Source organism: Plectrocnemia conspersa, unplaced genomic scaffold (genome assembly GCF_051122295.1).
Source record: "Plectrocnemia conspersa isolate PC_06_02 unplaced genomic scaffold, ASM5112229v1 ptg000005l, whole genome shotgun sequence".
Classification (NCBI taxonomy): domain Eukaryota; kingdom Metazoa; phylum Arthropoda; class Insecta; order Trichoptera; family Polycentropodidae; genus Plectrocnemia; species Plectrocnemia conspersa.
The window spans coordinates 18,732,397-18,751,059 of NW_028277169.1; the positions used below are offsets into that span (position 1 = coordinate 18,732,397).

The 18,663-nt window shown below is 31.6% G+C and overlaps 3 protein-coding genes across 4 annotated transcripts; all 3 read right to left on the reverse strand.

Annotated features, from left to right (window-relative positions):
• Position 1: 1 nt before the first annotated feature.
• Positions 2–1,478, reverse strand: LOC148235019 (MIT domain-containing protein 1-like). Its single transcript, XM_088185499.1, has 4 exons — positions 1,244–1,478; positions 940–1,181; positions 682–872; positions 2–612 (listed from the first exon to the last, which is right to left on the reverse strand). The coding sequence occupies exons 1-4, from the start codon at positions 1,431–1,433 to the stop codon at positions 471–473; spliced, it is 765 nt and encodes a 254-aa protein (XP_088041625.1). The 5' UTR covers positions 1,434–1,478; the 3' UTR covers positions 2–470.
• Positions 1,479–5,098: 3,620 nt separating this feature from the next.
• LOC148235020 (MIT domain-containing protein 1-like) lies at positions 5,099–7,671 on the reverse strand. 2 transcript variants are annotated; one of them, XM_088186779.1, is made up of 4 exons: positions 7,118–7,285; positions 6,384–6,613; positions 6,117–6,313; positions 5,099–6,045 (listed from the first exon to the last, which is right to left on the reverse strand). In XM_088186779.1, the coding sequence occupies exons 1-4, from the start codon at positions 7,134–7,136 to the stop codon at positions 5,907–5,909; spliced, it is 585 nt and encodes a 194-aa protein (XP_088042905.1). In that variant the 5' UTR covers positions 7,137–7,285; the 3' UTR covers positions 5,099–5,906. The 2 variants fall into 2 exon arrangements, with proteins under 2 accessions (XP_088042905.1, XP_088042904.1); XM_088186778.1 differs by lacking the exon at positions 7,118–7,285 and adding an exon at positions 7,475–7,671 and having other exon boundaries at positions 5,153–6,045.
• A 2,094-nt stretch (positions 7,672–9,765) lies between these two features.
• Stip1 (Stress-induced phosphoprotein 1) lies at positions 9,766–18,506 on the reverse strand. Its single transcript, XM_088187245.1, has 6 exons — positions 18,410–18,506; positions 13,728–14,177; positions 13,194–13,638; positions 12,928–13,128; positions 10,464–10,660; positions 9,766–10,401 (listed from the first exon to the last, which is right to left on the reverse strand). Exons 1-6 carry the CDS (start codon positions 18,419–18,421, stop codon positions 10,096–10,098), a joined length of 1,611 nt encoding a protein of 536 aa, XP_088043371.1. The 5' UTR covers positions 18,422–18,506; the 3' UTR covers positions 9,766–10,095.
• Positions 18,507–18,663: the final 157 nt, after the last annotated feature.

Sequence of the window (18,663 nt, forward strand, 5' to 3'; positions counted from 1 at the left end):
TGTAATGTATCATATTTTATTATATGATTATTCATAATTGATTCCTGTAGTTTAATGAATATATTTATAATAAAAAAACAATCTGCATGGTGACATCTAATGATTGAAAGCTATATTATAATAACAGTTTGACAGGTTTCGATTGTTAAAGTTACATTGGTAGATATAAATTAATAAAATAATAACAATTAAAAACTTGATCTGGTGTAAAGACTTAATAAAACGTGTTTTAAGCTATTTCCATTGACATATAAAACGTTGTCGTTAAATTAAGTCTGTTGAAGCCTTTTATTCGTCCCTCGTTTATAAATGTGCGTCGCATCGGTTAGAGTCACATAATACTAGTATAAATATTTGAATGTCTTATTTCTAATGATAATTCGGATGTGAATTTTAAGGAGAAGAAGCACTGTTGTTTGAAGACAAACAAAGCTTTTAAAATATTGTTTGTTCTTTCATTTTATAATTGTTTAAAACCACTGTTTTACAATAATCTTGGTTGCTTTACATTTTCTTAAATGAAAATCCAATTTCTCCATAACAGCGTCATCTTCCGGCTTATGGTAAATGTCCAGACCACGTCCTAGTATAAATTCCCAACCATTATTGAGTCTAAAAATAATTATGTTATAATTTTGCAAAAATCATCCAACACTAAAACACAGTTAACTATATTTTTACCGAATACTCCTATCGTGTATTTTCAAATATTTCAAATTCAGTACTATGTTGTGGTTTTTGAACAAATCATCTCTCAAATCTTCAATTTTATTTTGCGATTCCTTCGATTTCATTTCCAGTGTAGTTAAATTAATTGTGCACAATTTACATTTTCTAATTAATAGACTGAAAAATCTCACCAGATTCATAAACTAAAAAATATTAAAAAATAAGTATTTCATGTCTTCACAATTACTTAATATTAAGATAAGTTTAAACCTGATGGAAAGAATTCAAATAAGGCTCGTCAATATAGACAACGGTTACTGCATCATTTAAGTAATCTGAAAATATCGATTCGTAAGTATGTCCTGTCGAATTTTCATACACTTCAATCGACTTTGTGACCATTGTTTGCTTTTTAGCAACTGCATTAATTTCAGCGATAAGAGTCGTATAAAAATATTTGTGTCTATCTAATATTGCGCGTTTTTCAACTCTTATATCAAAGTTAATTTCATCTAAAAAAATATTTCAGAAATATACAAAAATATAATTATTTTTTATAAATAAAAAATTAAACCTGCAATAGCCATCTCTAATGCACGCAATCCTGTTACATAATACGTCTTGGCATTTGAATAGTTGTGTTCGATGTGGTAGACAACTGCTTGATTAAGCAAATCTTCAGCTTGACAATATTTTGCCAATGCATTATTTTCAGTTACTTCTTCTATCCTCATACAATTTTTAAAACATCTTTGAAAAATCATATTGAAATGACTGCAAATCAAGCAAATGTCATCGCAAAACTGAAAACAAACGATTTTGTTTATCAACAGATAACATTAATCAGCTAGATAAGAAAATTTATCGATTGGTCCAAATTTTTAGCATGCCAATATCACAAATGCTATATATTTTTATTATTATACACTTAATGTAAAATATAATATTAAGTGAGTTTTTCAATTCATGTGAGTTTTTCAATTCATTACGAGGAAACAAAGAATTAGAACCACATCAAATTTCAGAGCTTACACAAAAGTTACGCGTTAGTAATGTAACAGTTTTGGACCACTTAATACAGTTGAGAAAGTAAAAAAGCTTGATAAATGGGGGCTGCGTGATATAAATTATATTTTATAAAAAGTTTATTTTAATATAAATTTTAAAATAAGCTTTTCGAGAAAGGTAAGATTGCTTTATCAAAGCCTTTCTAAACAAATATAGAGACCGTTGTCTTGTCATACGTATACAAGTGTTTCCGAGAAACTGAAACGCCATATATATTAAGAGTCTTGACCCACACCTAACAGTTGATATTGGTTCATCAACCGTTGGCTTGTCGAGCCGTCATTCACTAAGCTTCCGTCCTTGGCCGGTCGTCCCGATTAACCTGTCAACTACGTTAGACGTGTATACACGTCAATCTAAAACTATATTTCATCGTGTAAAATAAAAAGATACTATTTACTACAAAAACTCAAAATTTCAGTAAGTAGGAATAAAAAAGTCATTTAGTATTATGTTCCTTTTATATAATATTACCAATTTAACTGCTATGTATTTTATAATAAAAAGTAAGGGATTTTTAAAACTAAATTCTGTAGTTAACTGGTTAAATCAGTAGTTTCCAACCTTTCTGTACATCCACCTGCCTTTTTCATAAAAAAATTGTTGCGCCCCTCCTCACTCTTCGTAGCAATCTAATTTCATAAATACTGACCTGATGTAATAATTTATTTAATGGGCTACAAAACAATATACCATATTCTGTATAAATATAGTTCTTATATATCAAAAAATATTTATTATTATAAATAATAATATTTTTTATTATATTTAACAAATCTTACAAAAATACAAAAAAATATAATACATGTTTATTACAACATAATAATATTTAAATGTGATGGTTGGGCTTGTTTTTAAACACAATTTTTCTCAAACCGCGTTATCATTAAATATATCGCTGTTCTCAGTTAATTTTCAATCACTAAAACAGCTACAGCAGAAAATACAGTTTTACATAGTAAGATGTTACAAATGGTAATAAATTTTTTAATTCTTTGTTTATTAAAGTAGGACCCAATGGAGCTGCCTCTACGGAGTGGTGCCCACCTTGGAAGGTCAGCCAGGAGTCTGCGCCACTTAGTCTTCCTGAAGACGACGAACTCATTCGCGCGCCCCACCGATTAACAACTCTAGGCGAGGCGTCGCCAAGGATATGCGCCTCTAAATAATTTGCTCCGTAACCTGTCCTAGTGGTGTTTTTTCAGTGATAAATTGTATTTTTACGCTCTATATGAAAAAATTATCAATCTCCAATTAAATAAGTGTTTAAGCTTATAAAATAGCTTGAATTGTGTTCACTCAGCAACCAAACGGTGAAGTGATTAGAAATAAAGCGTTATTCTTTTTTCAAATTTATTAATTAGGTTTAAAATATACAGAAAAAATATAAAATTAACAAATAGATATAAAATTAAACAAACATAATTGTATGAAAAATATAAAAATTAGTCACAGAAGTGCTAAAATAAACCATATTAATTTGCACTAATTTTGATGTCATACGGTAAGAAATAGGATATATTGTTGAATAAATAAAAACGGTAAACATGTAATAAAGAAAATCACATTATTTAACAATCATGATTACGATTTTTGTTAATACATATATGTACATATATGTTACAGTGAATGCGTATTTTTCAGTAAGTTATATTTTCACTAGTATACAAATTTTTACCAACTGTTAGTGAAATCATATCCGAGTACATTTTCACTAAGACTTTTCAGCTGCATTCGATCTTGTGATTTAAACAAAGACGATATAGCTGAAGTCTGCGGCGGCTGAGATAAGGTCCAGACTTCGAAGGTAGAAACGTTAGCAATGGAGATGCGAGAAAGAAAAAGCACAATATATAAGCCCTCACAGCTCAAAACGCTGTAGCGCGTTAAATTCTACTATTCCAATAATTAGTTGACTTTATTAACTCGGAGTGAATTCTTTTTTAATATTTTAATCGACATACCTTTTTTAAAAAAAAGCTCTAGTTTATAACAGCATATAATTTCACAGATAAATTATATTTTCATTAGTAGAAATATGTATCTAGCAGTAAAAATGTATTCTGATATTAATTAAAATACCAGTGAAAATATATTTTCACTGGTAATACACATTCACTGTAACATATACAATATATAATATGTATTAAAAACAATCTTATTAATAATTATTTTTCTTAAAAACTAGGTTTTTGGTAAGTACTGCTAAAAAATGGTTAAAAGGGTTAATTAACAATACAAAAAGAAAAATGTTTTTTAAACAAATTAATATTATTTATATTTAGCTTAATAATAAATAATTGACTAAACATATGTTACTTTCTATAACAGTTTTTGTAAAATAGATACAAAATCAGGCAAAACATATCATCGTTTAAGAAGATCATTACAATTCAAAAATATTAATATTTGAGATATTATAAAAAAACAATTGAAAGATGTTCAATATTTTTGTTGTGGAAAAGTCGCGTGTGTCACATGATAGTTGTGTCACGACGGTTGTTCTAGCAGCGTCGCTCATTATGGTTTTAGTATCACTCAATACCGCATTTCAACCATAAATTGAAGCAATGCGATATTTGTAATGTTTGTTATTGTAAGTGAAGATGAAAATAGATACGAGTAAGATACCATTCCAAAGAAAGATGTTAAAAAAAGCATAGTTTACACAGAATATCCAGTATTTATAACTAAACAAGTGCACTGAACAAAAAAGAATTAATCTCAGAAAACATTAGTGGGACAAGAAAACATCATTAATAAACTTTCGATTTAGAAAAAAATCATCTTTCCACCATTGCGTATTAAATTTAGCCAGATAAAGCGATTCTTAAAACCTCAAAGACAAAAATTCATGCTCTGAAAATTAGCTGACAAAATTTCCTAAGTTGAGAAGGGATTCTTTATGATTCTCAGATCAAAGAGCTAATAAGAAAGTCAATTTGAATTAATTTTTAGAACAATATTGAGTCATGTGCATGGTTTAACTCGTTTAGTAATAAACAACATTCTTGAAACACATATGTACCTCAAAAACCAGTTTTAAAATTAACGACCAAATTTATTCAGGAATAGATACAACTTTTTAGGGACAAAAATATATGTTGACTGCAACTCAATATCTATAAGAAAAATAGATGTTACTAAGGCTAAGAAGAAGGAAATACTCTCATTATTCGACAAAAAAGTTTCACATCAAGATTTCTATAGCAATGAATTATACTTTCAGTTTGGTCTAATCAATTTTATATACTAATTTCTGTAGTGTATTAATGACAAGATAACACAGGGAGGGCGTATTATATGGTGAGTCAAAATCTTTATTTAAATTTGTATTTACTGGGGTTATATTAACTAATTATTTCTGGTATTACTTTATAATTGTTATTTTGTTTTCTATATTTATTCTATGATCATTCCTAAAAATAAAATATGGCACAAAACTATAAACGATGGTTCCTACTAATTATCTCAGTCATGATTTGGATGTTTAACTATTATGCATATTTTGAAATGATTCTCATGGAAATCTATTATTGTGAGACTTCTTCGAGGCTGACGAGATCATAAAAAGTAATATCAAGTTACTTTGCAACAAATCTAGTACCTCTGCATACTCTGTATAAGAGGGGTGAAAATGTAATAATTTTTATGGCAATATCAAGGAGACATTTTTATTAATTTGAAACAAATTCAATCTTATTAATGGCAAAATAAGTCACTTGTGAACCACCTTTAACCCTTTCACCACGGCTGGTATTTTTACGCACTATTTCAAAATTTGTTAATATATGGGGGGAGCACCTATTCATGCCATATTTTTAAAAACATTATGGTTCAGTAAATTCAAGGGATTTAAGGCCTTAAATTATACTAAATAACCATATTATTAGGCTTAAAATTTTATGGCAATATTAGGTTTCCAATGAGGACTGGCGATTTTCTTGATGACTTCTAAAGAAGACATCCGTGGTGAAAGGTTTAAACAGGCAACAAATTAAAAAATAAATATGATTTAATTATAGTATGATGATTGCATAAATATTGGTTTAATAATTGTATCATTAAATCAATAATAATCATATTAATAACAAATAAAGTTTGTTTATTTAAATTTAAGATTTTAAAAATTCAAATTATTCAAATTAATCAATTAATTCAAATTAAAGTCAATCAAATAATATATTAATATTGGTTTCTTTACACTTTCTTAAATCATAATCGTATTTTCCAATTAAAGCTTTATCTGGAACATTTTTATAGAAATCTAGTCCTCTTCCTAATACAAACTGCCAACCGTTGCTGAGTCTAAAAGGCAATTGAAAGAATATTATTTAACCACTACTATTGCAGTAAATAAAAGCTTAGTTAATACTTACGTAACTTTTCTGTCATGTATAGTGGCAGAATATTCCAATTTCAAATCTATATTGTGATTCATCCGCATATCTCTAGCCAAGGTTTCGAAATTTTGTTGAGTTTTAACATCTTCCGGTTGTCTTGTTTTTACAAATATTTTACGCAAGTTGCTGCAGCTTTTTACCAATAAATCGCAAAACCTAACTAGATTAACGAACTGAAAAATCATGTAATATAATATATATTCCTTAGTATATACTGAGTTTACTTGATGTTGAAAAATAAACCTGATGATAAGCGCTCAAATGCGGATCCTCTATTTTTGCAACATTTACAGTATCATCCAAGTACTGCGAAAATAATGATTGGTAACTAAATCCTGTCGAGTTCTCTTTAATTACAACGGTCTGCTTAACTCGGCCTCCATTTTCTTGTACATGTAACAACGATTTAAAAAGATTTTCATATCGATTATAGATATTCTGCATTTCCAATTTCCGGTCCACGTTTCTTTCATCTAAAATAGAAAAAAATATATTTAGTATACAATATTAACTATAGCAAGTTTAATTGTGTATGATTATTATTGTAAGAAACCAAGAAACTTCAACTACATAGTTGACATGTTCTTGCCATAAATGCACTAATGAAAAAACATAATTTATTTATATTAAAGTGTGACGATGTTTGTATTTTTTTATTGTTTTTAATGTATAATACAAATGCTCCTTTACAAACGTCACTAGTAAATTTGAAGCTAAGACCAATCCATGGCTCTCACATAATACATCGATTATAAAAAAGCAAATATTTTGTTTCTTGCATGTAACCAACGAGTAACAAAAAACATGTTTTTTAGTAGATAGCATTTTATCCGAATATATAATAGGTACATATATTTTTCTTACGTAATACTACCATGCATTATTTTGATATTAACTTTATTTAGCCAGAAAAAAGCATGTCATTTAATTAAATACTATGATACTATATTACTTTTACAGATTGAAAAAACATTAACCTCTTTTAGAAAAGTGCATGAAATATTTGGCAAGTTCAGTCAATTTTTAAATATGTCATCTCACACATAATATTTTTTTCTATTGAATTTGTTAAATAGCCATAATACTGTTTAATAAATATTCTGTGATAATGACGATTGTTGAAAATGAATCCTAGTGTTGCCAGTGTCAAAAGATTGAATACAAGGTCACGTTCTATAAATAGATTCGACCGTTCGCCGTCGGTTAAGTCAAATCGAAACTTCGGCTTTTCTGTCGTACTGACTAAACACCGGATATCCAATATTATTTCAAAGTTTTACAATCAAACATTTAGTTATGTTCGACAGGTTGTATTATAACAAAAATACCTTTACCTTCAATAGCCGAATGTAAGAATCGCAATCCCTCTCTGTAGTACATTCTAGCCTCTTTGTTCTTCCCATTGTTCAAATGATTGTCTGCAAGACGAAAAAATTCCTCAGCTAATGCATTATCCGAAGAAGTTTCCTTCTCCGAACCACCAAAGCACATATCGAAGCACATCTCGAGATGACAACTTTTGAAATGATAACGTAGTGTTGCCAAGCTGAAAAATATTTCTATCGTTTTACTTACAATATAAAATACCATACGAATGCTTTAAAAATCTAATGCACACCTTAAATAAATATTATTACAATACTTATTAGGTACTCAATACAGTAAACTCTCGTTCTGGACATGTGATTTGATTTTATTACGTTTAAATTGTACTCTATGTTGTTGTTAAAGGCCAGCGTGAATCCAAATTCGTAAGCCCAAATTTTCGAAAGCACACATCGTATCCAAATATAAAGCATATATCGTCTATAAAAAAGAGAGGAAGGTAAAAATAACGAAATTGTCATTTCAATATGATTAAATAGTTGAAAAAGTAATTAATTTGACTTGACATATCGCAAAATCTTGTAATTTATTTATTTATTACGTAGATATTAATTTACTGCTCATCGTAAATCATATTTACATACTATTCGAAATCTTATGTCTTGCATACCTGCTTTGAAAGCTATTATTCAATTATTAAAACATGTCTCTACATATACAGATCGATCAGTCAAAATTTATCAATGAAATGGCTAGGCCAGTTCTAACTTATTTAAGGCCTTTCCAAACAGAGAGCGAAGCGAAGGCGTGACGATATTTTATATTTTTGACTGTTTTATTATTAAAAAATAACAAAAAGGGCAAAGAATTTGAGTACACGACATAAATAAAACCCGGGAAGACTATGGAGAGTATCATAGGCTCTCATAGATTTTACACTTATTTTCGTATGTATAACGAATAGTTGTAAACAATCACAACCAGCACGCTTCGCCGCGAAAACGCCTCGGAACGCTTCGCGTTCGCTTTTTGTGTGACGAGACTCGAAGTACTCGGTGTATTACAAAATAAAAACGCCTCGCCACGCCTTCGCTTCGCTCTCTGTTTAGAAAGGCCTTTAGTGCTCCAAGCAAAAATTGAGTCTCCCCTCCCCTTCTTACATATTACCAACATATTACATTATATGGTTACTATTAGATTATTATCCAGTCACTCTAAAATTTATTTTAACCCTTTGCTAATATAACATTAAAAATATATGTATACAATAATTCAAATGCAATCTATTTTTAATAAATATAAAATATTGTCTACACATATTTAAAATAAATATTAGAATATATTTTGCGGTTTTAAACATTAGCTAAAATGACAGTTTCAGAACTCAAATGCAATTGACATATTGTCGAAAATAATTTATTAATTTAGATTATTTTCAAATATCATCCGCTAGCTCTACGAAATGATGTTCAGTGTTCTCTAAGTGGTCTATGATCATGCACACGCGGTTGTATGTAGGTAGTATGCTCACTAAGCAATTTTAGATTTTTTAACAACATTGTTTGAAAGAAATGTTACGCCTTTATTTTGATTTTTTCACCTGCGCATTCTGCCCCTCGGGCTGGCCCTGATTATCCTTGCAGTATTTATATTTATAAATTAAGGTCAAACTTATATTTTAAGAACATTTATGCTCAAAATTTAAATATTGAAAGAAAATACTATTTTTATTTGATAATGACCATTATTTCATATGATTATTGTTACGTATAAATTGCCCTAGTGTAGTAGCTACATTTTATAAAACGATTTTTGATGACAAAATATTAAATATACTTGTAATTTGTTAACCGAATCTGCAACTATCTGAAATATGAGTTACTAAAATTATAAAACACCAAACTGGGACAGCTAAAAAAACATTTTGGGATGCTGGTGAGAGTTAAAAAAATGTTATACTAGAATTTTCATTAAACCAGGACGTATGGTAAGCCTAACCATAAATGATTTCACTAGTTTTTCGTGAATTTTTAAACCCCCCCCCCCTCCATGTCACATTGTGCAGAACTCCTTTTTTCAATCACAATTCCGCTGATCCCCACCTTAGCCTGTGACATTAATGGAAACCGACTTGGTGCAGTAAAATGCAGCACTTGAAAAGAATTGCATAATAGTCTTTAAAATTATGCAATATTTTCTTAACTTCTTTATATACTTACAATCAATTTCTTTTAGGTCACTGTTCATAGGCAGTCCTGTTGCATTCTTACAATCTGCTCAATAAATAAAACAACAGTAATTTTTCGATATACACTGTATTATCGACATAGCAACATACAAATATGTAAAAAAAAATATTACTACTCATTTGGTAAAATTTAAGCTGAAAGTTACAAGGTATGATTCAAAAGAACGTTTCGCTTTCAACGTGAACAAATTCTACTTGTCTTGTTTGTATTTTTTACAGCATTCCTTCAAAATACTAGCAAAAATCAACTGAACCTTTACAAACGTGACTGAAAATAAACTCAATTGATTTCAAGCGAATAAAAAATCTATATTGCTTTCGAGCACAAACGCGAAAGCCGCGGTTGGAATATTTGTAAATCTTACATAGAACCCGTTAAAACTAATGAATCGCTATCAGTCCCGCCTCCAACAACTTTTGAATCTTCGAAGCGATGTCAGGATTTTTTAAGTGATCGTGTAACGCGTTTGGATCCTGTTGCATTTGATCGAGGATCATCCTCATGGCTGGATCTCTCAGTATGGCTTGAACTTCAGGATCGTACATTGCCCTTTTGGAGATTTCCTCAGGATTCGAATTCAACTGCATGGTGCAGGAGCGGTATCCTTCCAACGCTTCAGCGTTGCTCGAGTCGAGAGATAAGGCATGTTGATATGCAGAAATAGCCTTGGAATGTTGTTGCATACCCTAATAAAATAAACAATAAAAATTATACACCTTCCTTTATGAAATGAATACAATAGTTTTACCTGAAGAATTTTTCCTTTTCGAATCCACCCTTTTATAAATTTATCATCGAGTTCACAACACTTTTCACAATCTTTTAGACCTAAATCGAAAGCAGCTAGTTTCGTGTAGCAAGCGGCTCTGTTGCTGTATAGTTTGGCATCGTCAGGATTCCTTTTTATTGCTTCCGAATAGTGTTTGACAGCAGAGCCATAATCACCTGGGTAAAATTTGATTTTCTCATTATTTACATAATTTAGCTTAGATTGTGACTATTTTATATGATAATGTATTACAAAAATGCGTTTTTAGGTGCTAAGCTATTGTTCTGAATTATCTAGAACACAAGGCCAACGACAGAGACGACCCAACAGCGCTTCGTGTGTCTGAGTAGTCGTCCTGCACGATGATATTTATTTTATCTAGTCCGAGTTGAGTGTACTTTCATCTTTTAACCTAGCCCGGACCAAGCGGGGGACTCGAAGTCCCCTAAGTCGCTATTTTTCGTTGTAACTTTTTAATTACTAATGTTAATAAGTTCATATTATATGTAATCCTGTATTAAATCATTACACATATGTTCTGATAATTTTTAGTAGATTTCATACATAAATAAGGATTAAAAACAAACATTTGTGATGAAATACATTGTTTTGATATTTTTGCGTGCATTCGTAACATAACAAGAAGAGCAGTTGGGATAAAATATTTTGTTTCCCTCACACTTACGGTTATAAATGCATAAAATGTGTATTTCATCCATTAGGTGCGAGCGAGATATACATATATCGCTCTGGAATGCGCACGATTTCCGGTGTCGCACGAAGAAACGGATGACGAAACTGCGCTTCTCAATTCGCGTGGTATTTAGTTGACGGCAAATTTACTTTTTTCATCGTGTTTTTGTGATTTCATCGTTTTATATATTAGTGTTATAATTATTAATGAAATTTACATAATTACATAATATTTAGGTATGTAAGAAGTTTTATTGTCATCATTATTTTTATTACATAGTGTTTTTTTAGTGTAACATGTAAAAACAATAATAAAAATAATGAATCAAAGGCAATATAAAAATTTAAATTAAACATTTCCGATTAAATCTATTGTTTTGGTCTTTTTGCGTGCATTCATAACATAACAGAAAAAGCAGTTGGGATAAAATATTTTTGTTTCGCCCACACTTTCGGTTATAAATGCATAAAATGTGTATTTCATCTATTGGATGCGAACGAGATATACATATTGCTCTGGAATGTTTATGATTTCCGGTGTCGCCAAGGACCTAACGGATCTCTTGCAATTTTTGAGACAGTGTTTATTCAATACGCGCGGTGTTTATGTTATATACTCTGATTTTGAATCTATGAATTCCTATAATTATATAATTCAATAAGATTGCGACACAATTTCAACGATGCAACGTAATTAGTTCATCGACCTAAAATCGTGATATACGAACGTTTGTTTATGTTAAAGCAATTAGAGCAAACAAGGGGTCTATTCGGTATCATTCGTTTGAACGAAACCATAAATCGATGGGACACTTGAAACTGGAAACAGTACTAGACTTGTTCTCTTTGTCACAAAGAGATGATGCGTCACATGTAGTCACAGGGTCGATCGAAGGGACAAATCGATGGTGTACATGTTACCTTATGGAATGTGTCATAAGGAAATGCGTCACGTGTGCAATGTATATAAATATGGGAATCAAATAAAGAGAAGACACTTGATATTGATCTCGGAGAGAGAGAATATTGATGATAATATGTAAAGCCCTGCACATAAATTTATAAATGAAAAAATAAATATGTAGTAAGTAAATATATTATTTTTAATACAATAGTTTGAGAAACAGTAGCACTTGTTGCAACATCGGGTAGTAGTGGGGATAGCGGACACTGTTCTGCCCGCCCACAGTGATGAAAATGACATGCTTCGATGATGACGCTTCTTAGTGTAATTTTATTTTACGTAAAAAAACGATAAAATGTTATAAAATATAATAATTCCATGATATTAATATATGTAATGATTGTTCAAATGCATATACTTGATTTTATGCTATTATTTCTTGTCGAAAAGGTCTAAAAATTAGTATGAAGATCGGGGGTATTTCCGTACCCACGTTGGGAGCGTACGTTTTTTTCGTACACTCGGTCCGGTAAAGGTTATGAAGAATAATAAATAAGATGTCTATGAAACCCTTTTCACAAAAACTGCAAGGCCAGTTAGGCATAAACAACGCATTTCTGACGAGATTTAAGTTGACGTTATCATACTCTACAAGGATTTGATACCTAAGTGTATTTTACATTCATAAATTGGATCATGTGTAAGAAATGCGTAGAAAGGAGGTAAAAAGCGTGCTCATTGCTAAGAAATAACTTTTTCCATGCCAATAAATGGCGAGTGTTAATTTTATTGGTGGAAAAAGGGTTTAATAATAAGTGAGTGAAATTGAAAAAAAGGTTTTCTAACCATTTTTGAAGAACGAATTCCCCAGTTCTTTCTCTTCTTCTGCTTTTTCAATATCGATGTATGATTTGCGCTCTTCTTCTTTAATCTGCTTCTCGATATCGCTCAAAAGAGTTTTAATCTCTGGCGTTCTGTGTTCAGACATTGATTTTTCGTAGTACACCTTCGCCATTTTCCACTCCTGTTTCTTCTTATAGGCGTTACCTGTAAAAAAGTTAAGAGTTAGAATTTGCAATTAATCAATTATGTTATTTTATTACTATTCATACCGATGCGCATAAAGGCTTTGGCAATCAATTTGTAATCGGCTCTGTTTTCACGTCCAACTTCCACGGCCTTTTCGCACTGTTGGATGCATTTATCGAATTCTTTCTGTTCGAAGTAGACTGCGGCTATGTTACTGTAATAAGTAATATCGGCGGGATCGAGAGTGACGGCCTTGTTATAATGTTCGAGAGCTTTTTCAAAGTTTTTGGTTTTGTAGGCGCTGTTTCCGAGATCTTTTTCTTTCTTCGCTGCAATGACGCTCTCGGAAATTTCTTCTTCCATGGGTTCCGGTTTGAACTCTGCCTTTTCGGCCTTCGGGGGTGGAGACGACGACATTCCTTCGTCCGGCATGTCGTCCATCATCTTGCCCGTGATGACTTTGAGCGTCGTCTGCGCTCTCTCATCGTCCATACATTGAAACATCATTTGTGGATTGCCAAAGATTTTCTATAAAATGTAAATAAATAATATATTTTAATCATACCTACTAGAATGATTTTTCTCTTTAATTTTCTATTATATTATATATTTATTACCTGAACCATTTTGACGTAAGAAGGGTCATTTAACCATTCCTTGGTCTTGGGATGGCTTCTTAATATATCCAAAATCGCCGGTGATAATGGTTTTTCGGGTCTCTCTTGTTTCATAATTTCCGTCAAGCCGCTCAACACTTGCGGGTTTGTCGGGTCGATTTCTAAACCTTTTTTGTAGGAAGCAACGGCTTCGTCGATACGGCCTAAGAAAGCTAAAGTCGCTCCCTGTCGGCAGTATCCCTTCACCCATTGTGGATTCAATTCGACAGTCTTATTCGCATCCAACAGAGAGGCCTCGTAGTTACCCTTTTTGGCTCGAGCGGCCGATCGGTTGCTATATAAAACGTGATTTTCGGGATCCAGTTCAATAGCTTCGGTGTAGCATTTTATCGCTTCGTCTAAGTCTCCTTGCGCCAATGCAGCATTTCCTTTGTCCTTCAATGCTGCTACCTGAAATTAAGATTTGAAAATACAGTCAACAGTACAGTGAAGGATGATCGACAACTTTCCACCCTATCCTGTTGTATTTGGCCATATAAAGACATTCATTTAGGTATTACAATAATATCGGTATTGACATTATTATTATTAGTTTGATTAATTGACCGAAAAAATAATTTAAGTACCGCTAGCGTGATCCACTATGTTTATTAACAAAACCAAAGCATTCGAACACCCCAATAAATATTGTTTCGATATAGTAAGTATTTAAAACTCAAATTATTTTAATTAAAAATATTTTCCTAAATTCAGACAAAAAATCTTTCTTCTTCTAGGACAAGATTGTCTTTGACAAAATATCATCTTTGATCAACCACTTCTAGAGGCCTCCTAAATTTTTATACCAGGGGCCAGAGTACCACTTTCCAATCTATTCCAGTAATACATATAACTCATTTTCTTTTGTAAGAAAAAAACCTTATTTGAAAGGAGTGTGTAGAAAATTGTAAATCTCTTTGTTCAAAATGCGATATATTTAAAAAAAAAACATATTTATATGATTGAGATGTGATTTATTTATATTATTTTATTCCACATTTAAAATGTATGTATCTTTCGTATACTTATTTATTTCTACTCATGTTAAAAGTAGCATTAATTAAATTTGAGTTATGTTTATATAAAATATTATAGAATAAAAAATATCGAAGTGTAAATACTGCATCTGCATAACCCTTTTAGTACCAGACAATTTGGCTTAACATATGCGTTTTTTTAAAACATTTGAAAATTTGAAACTTTTTTTGTGTACTTTCAATAATGTAAGAATTAACAATTTTAAATAAAAAAATATAAAGTTATTGTAATTTGCCAGGGTATTTTAAATTCCAATAATACACTATGCTATCACTTAACTTAAAGGTTTCCAGAAAAAGACGTAGCAGTTTTAGATCTACAAAAGATACGGTATAAAAACTATGATATCTAATTAGAAATAATAAAAGATGAAAAATATTAGGAACTTTCACTTTTATATGATATTTGTGGAACATTTCAAGCATCAGCTTGATGAATGTTATTAAATTTAAAGTATGTAATAAATTAGAGATAAAACATTTAGAAATGAAAATTGAATGAAAAGGAAGTCGTATATATTATTAGAAAAACGGATTGATTTGTAATTAATTATGTGAATGTATGCTTGATCGACTTGTATGAAAAAAACACATTATGTTTTAACATAAAACATTTATGTAAATGTCAATTCTAGAATTTTTTAATACCAATGTTAAATTTATATGTGTACAAAATTAAAATATTTTATCATATCTTTAATCATCGTCTTTCTTATATATACATATGTACAGTGGCGGCCACCTAAATAAGACAGTTTTTACAAAGTCATTTTTTAATCAAATATGGGATTGGAAAAAAATGGTTGAGGCTTAAAGTGACACTATACCTGATGCATCCCTTGCCTTTCTGAGAAGTCCAAAATGGCGTATTGTACACATGGTCACTATTTAAAGGGAATCATTGTCTAATAGATAATTTTTGCTTTTATTTTCATTTCGAACGCCATGATATCGATTTCTTTCATTATAAGGATTAATTAAAATTAAAATAATTTAAATTAATAATAAAGTGTATTCACCTAGAATATAATTTTAATTAAATAACAAATTTATTATGGGGAAAAGTGCACATTGTAATCCTAAAAAACGATAAATAATTGTGGATTTAAAAAATGACAAAGGTTGGTCAGTGCAAATATTATCAGAATATCTAAATAAATCAAGACGTCAAATATATAATACGTTAAAACATTTTAAAATACGTAAAACCTGCGAACACCTTAAACGTAAACAATGTACAAAAAAAACTTTGACACGTGTGGATCGAAAAATAATTAGAATTTCCAAAGAAAATTCATTAAAAACTGCTGTAGACATTAGAAAAGAAGTAAATCAATTAAATGAAAGTGACATAAGTGTTAGAATAGTGTGTAGAAGGCTGTATGAAGCAGGATTATACGGCATCATTGCTCGACGTAAACCATTAGTGAAAAAAAAACAATTGCATGTAAATAATAATATTAGGCTGGAAAAATGTTTTGTTTAGTTATAAATATAATAGGCTCTGATGGACAACAATATGTTAGAAGATATGTAAACGAAGAGTTCAGCCCCAGAAATACCATAAAAACAATTAAAGGAGCTGGTGGAAGCATTATGGTATGGGGTTTTACGTCTTGGCATGGGGTCGGTCCTATCCATTAATTGAAGGGATTATGAAACAGGAAGTATATGTTAATATGATGGAACCCATAATGTTACCTTATGCTGAAGATTTCGGGTCATTGTCCTGTTTATCATGAGGACAATGACCGAAACATATTTCACGTAGGACAAAAAAGTCGTTCACAGACAATATTATGGATGTTTTGGAATGGCAATCATGCAGCCCTGATCTAAGCCCTATTGAACACTTATGAAAACATTTGAAACACAAAATTAAAAATTAATTTTAAAAATCGAGTGGGAACTGATTCCTGCCGCAAATACCAGCAATTAATCGAGTCAATGCTTAACCGTTGTAGGGCTATTACAAGAACAAAAGGTCATCCTACAAAATTTTATTTTATTTGTTTTTGAATTTTTAGAATATACTCATATGTATCTCGCATATAAGTGAATTTGACTATCAATTTTATAAATTTAATTTTGAATTGAAAATAAATATTTTAAATATTTATTACAACCTAGTATTATTCACGATTATGTAGATTATCTAGATAAAAAATGAAAAGTTTTAACAGTTTTATGTAAAATTGCACTTTACATCGCATTTTGACAAAACTTCAAATTTAGGTGGCCACCACTGTATTGTTAGGAATGACATTATAAATTAGGTGAGAGTGTAGGTTGAAAATGTTTTTATTTAGAAGTTAAATCGATACAAAATCGCTCGTGGACTGGTTTACGAAGCTAAGACTCGCGAACGGTCTTGACTCCGGACTCCTCCTGGATGTGGACGGGTTCTTGAAGAGGGAGAGGTCTTCCCATTCTGAAGTTCTTGATGGGACGAGAAAGATTCCTCCCTTTCAGAAGTTATTGATGAGAAGAGAGAGATTCCTCCCTAGTTGGAATCCCAACGTGAAGTGAAGTGTAGAGGGAGAGTTCCTCCCGGCTTGGATTCCCAAGAAAGAGTGATGTACGCCGGCCGTGACCCTCCTTATATAGTCGTAGAGTCGCGTGCCGGACGCACTCGGTTGGTGGGGGAAAGCCCTTCTGCGATTGGGTGTGGGAAGCTCGTCTCCGATTGGTCCATTTTGCACGGGGATATGAATTGAAACGTGGCGCTTCGAAGTACGATTATAACAGTATACATCAAGATCGCTAGCGTGTTAACGCAGACCGCATGCTCTTATATCTCACTCATTCTCGTCACTTACTATGTGAGCAGCCAAGAGGAAAAATATCTCACCGCCAGCCCTTGATGTATACCTAACAATATCAAGTGAAAATAGGGATTTAGCGTCCTTTATTTCACTGCATTCTCACATACACAAACATTCATAGACCCAATTAAATAAGAAAGAGAACACAAACAATATCAGAAATATTCATTTATATATGAGTTTTGTATTATTTAATATTAACTTTTTAAAATATTATTTACTATAATAAAAAGTCACAGGTAGGATCAAGTTAAGCATTTAACTAAAAATGAACGCGTGTGTGTGTGTGTGCAGTGGTCAGTGATGCCAACTAAACCAGTGAAATAATAAAGGACGCTAAAACTGATGTTGGAAACACTCTTGTCTTAGAAGAAACATTGCTAGGGAATTACAGTACGACGCCAAAAGGGTGTGCTAGTTTCAAAGTTACCAAAATACTATTCTTTCGTGAATTTTCGTGTTTTATGCGTGAAAGAATATGATAAATGAAGCAGCTGTCATGCGGTGCGCCATTGATGTTCCAGAAACGTCCAAGGGAATGACAGTAGTCGCAGAGGAGATAGGAGATTGAAGATCGGAGATCGGAGCCGGCAGTGGCTTCAACGACATGGCGGTCGCGACGCCAAAACGAAAAAATGCAAGTCGACAGTCGTCACGCGTGCTATGCGGGTTAAAACGCGAAAACGACAAAACGCCAAAACGCGGCCCAGTTCGAAAACCCGGGCGATCCGAACGACCCGAGTCGATGAAAGACTCCCAGACGCGGTAATAAGGAACTTACCTTTTCCGCCATGACAAGTCAGTCCGGCCGCCGGCGAACTCCAAAATCCAGAAACTTCTGGCGCCTGCTAGTCGAAGTTGCCCCGCGTCAAAATACTGAACCCGACGCGCGGTGGCAACACTGCTGATCGATTCCGATTCGACTCAATGACGTTACAAATATAAAATTTAACATTTAAAGTGGTCTAAAAAATACAATTTATATTATTTTCTATCCATAAATAAGTATTTCAGTTCAAATCTAGCAAAGTTAAC

What these genes read in the sequence shown, in the direction of transcription:
- Stip1 (XM_088187245.1), bottom strand. An exon ending in CTTACGTCAAAATGGTTCAG is followed by an intron (nt 13,639 to 13,727) that starts GTAATAAATATA and finishes TACATTTTATAG; the next exon opens with AAAATCTTTGGCAATCCACA. An exon ending in CAAAGCCTTTATGCGCATCG is followed by an intron (nt 13,129 to 13,193) that starts GTATGAATAGTA and finishes ACTTTTTTACAG; the next exon opens with GTAACGCCTATAAGAAGAAA.
- LOC148235019 (XM_088185499.1), bottom strand. Translation starts at nt 1,433, where the DNA reads ATGATTTTTCAAAGATGTTTTAAAAATTGTATGAGGATAGAAGAAGTA. An exon ending in ATTAGAGATGGCTATTGCAG is followed by an intron (nt 1,182 to 1,243) that starts GTTTAATTTTTT and finishes ATATTTTTTTAG; the next exon opens with ATGAAATTAACTTTGATATA. An exon ending in ATTTGAATTCTTTCCATCAG is followed by an intron (nt 873 to 939) that starts GTTTAAACTTAT and finishes AATATTTTTTAG; the next exon opens with TTTATGAATCTGGTGAGATT.
- LOC148235020 (XM_088186778.1), bottom strand. Translation starts at nt 7,643, where the DNA reads ATGTGCTTCGATATGTGCTTTGGTGGTTCGGAGAAGGAAACTTCTTCG. An exon ending in CTTACATTCGGCTATTGAAG is followed by an intron (nt 6,614 to 7,474) that starts GTAAAGGTATTT and finishes TTTCTATTTTAG; the next exon opens with ATGAAAGAAACGTGGACCGG. An exon ending in ATTTGAGCGCTTATCATCAG is followed by an intron (nt 6,314 to 6,383) that starts GTTTATTTTTCA and finishes ATGATTTTTCAG; the next exon opens with TTCGTTAATCTAGTTAGGTT.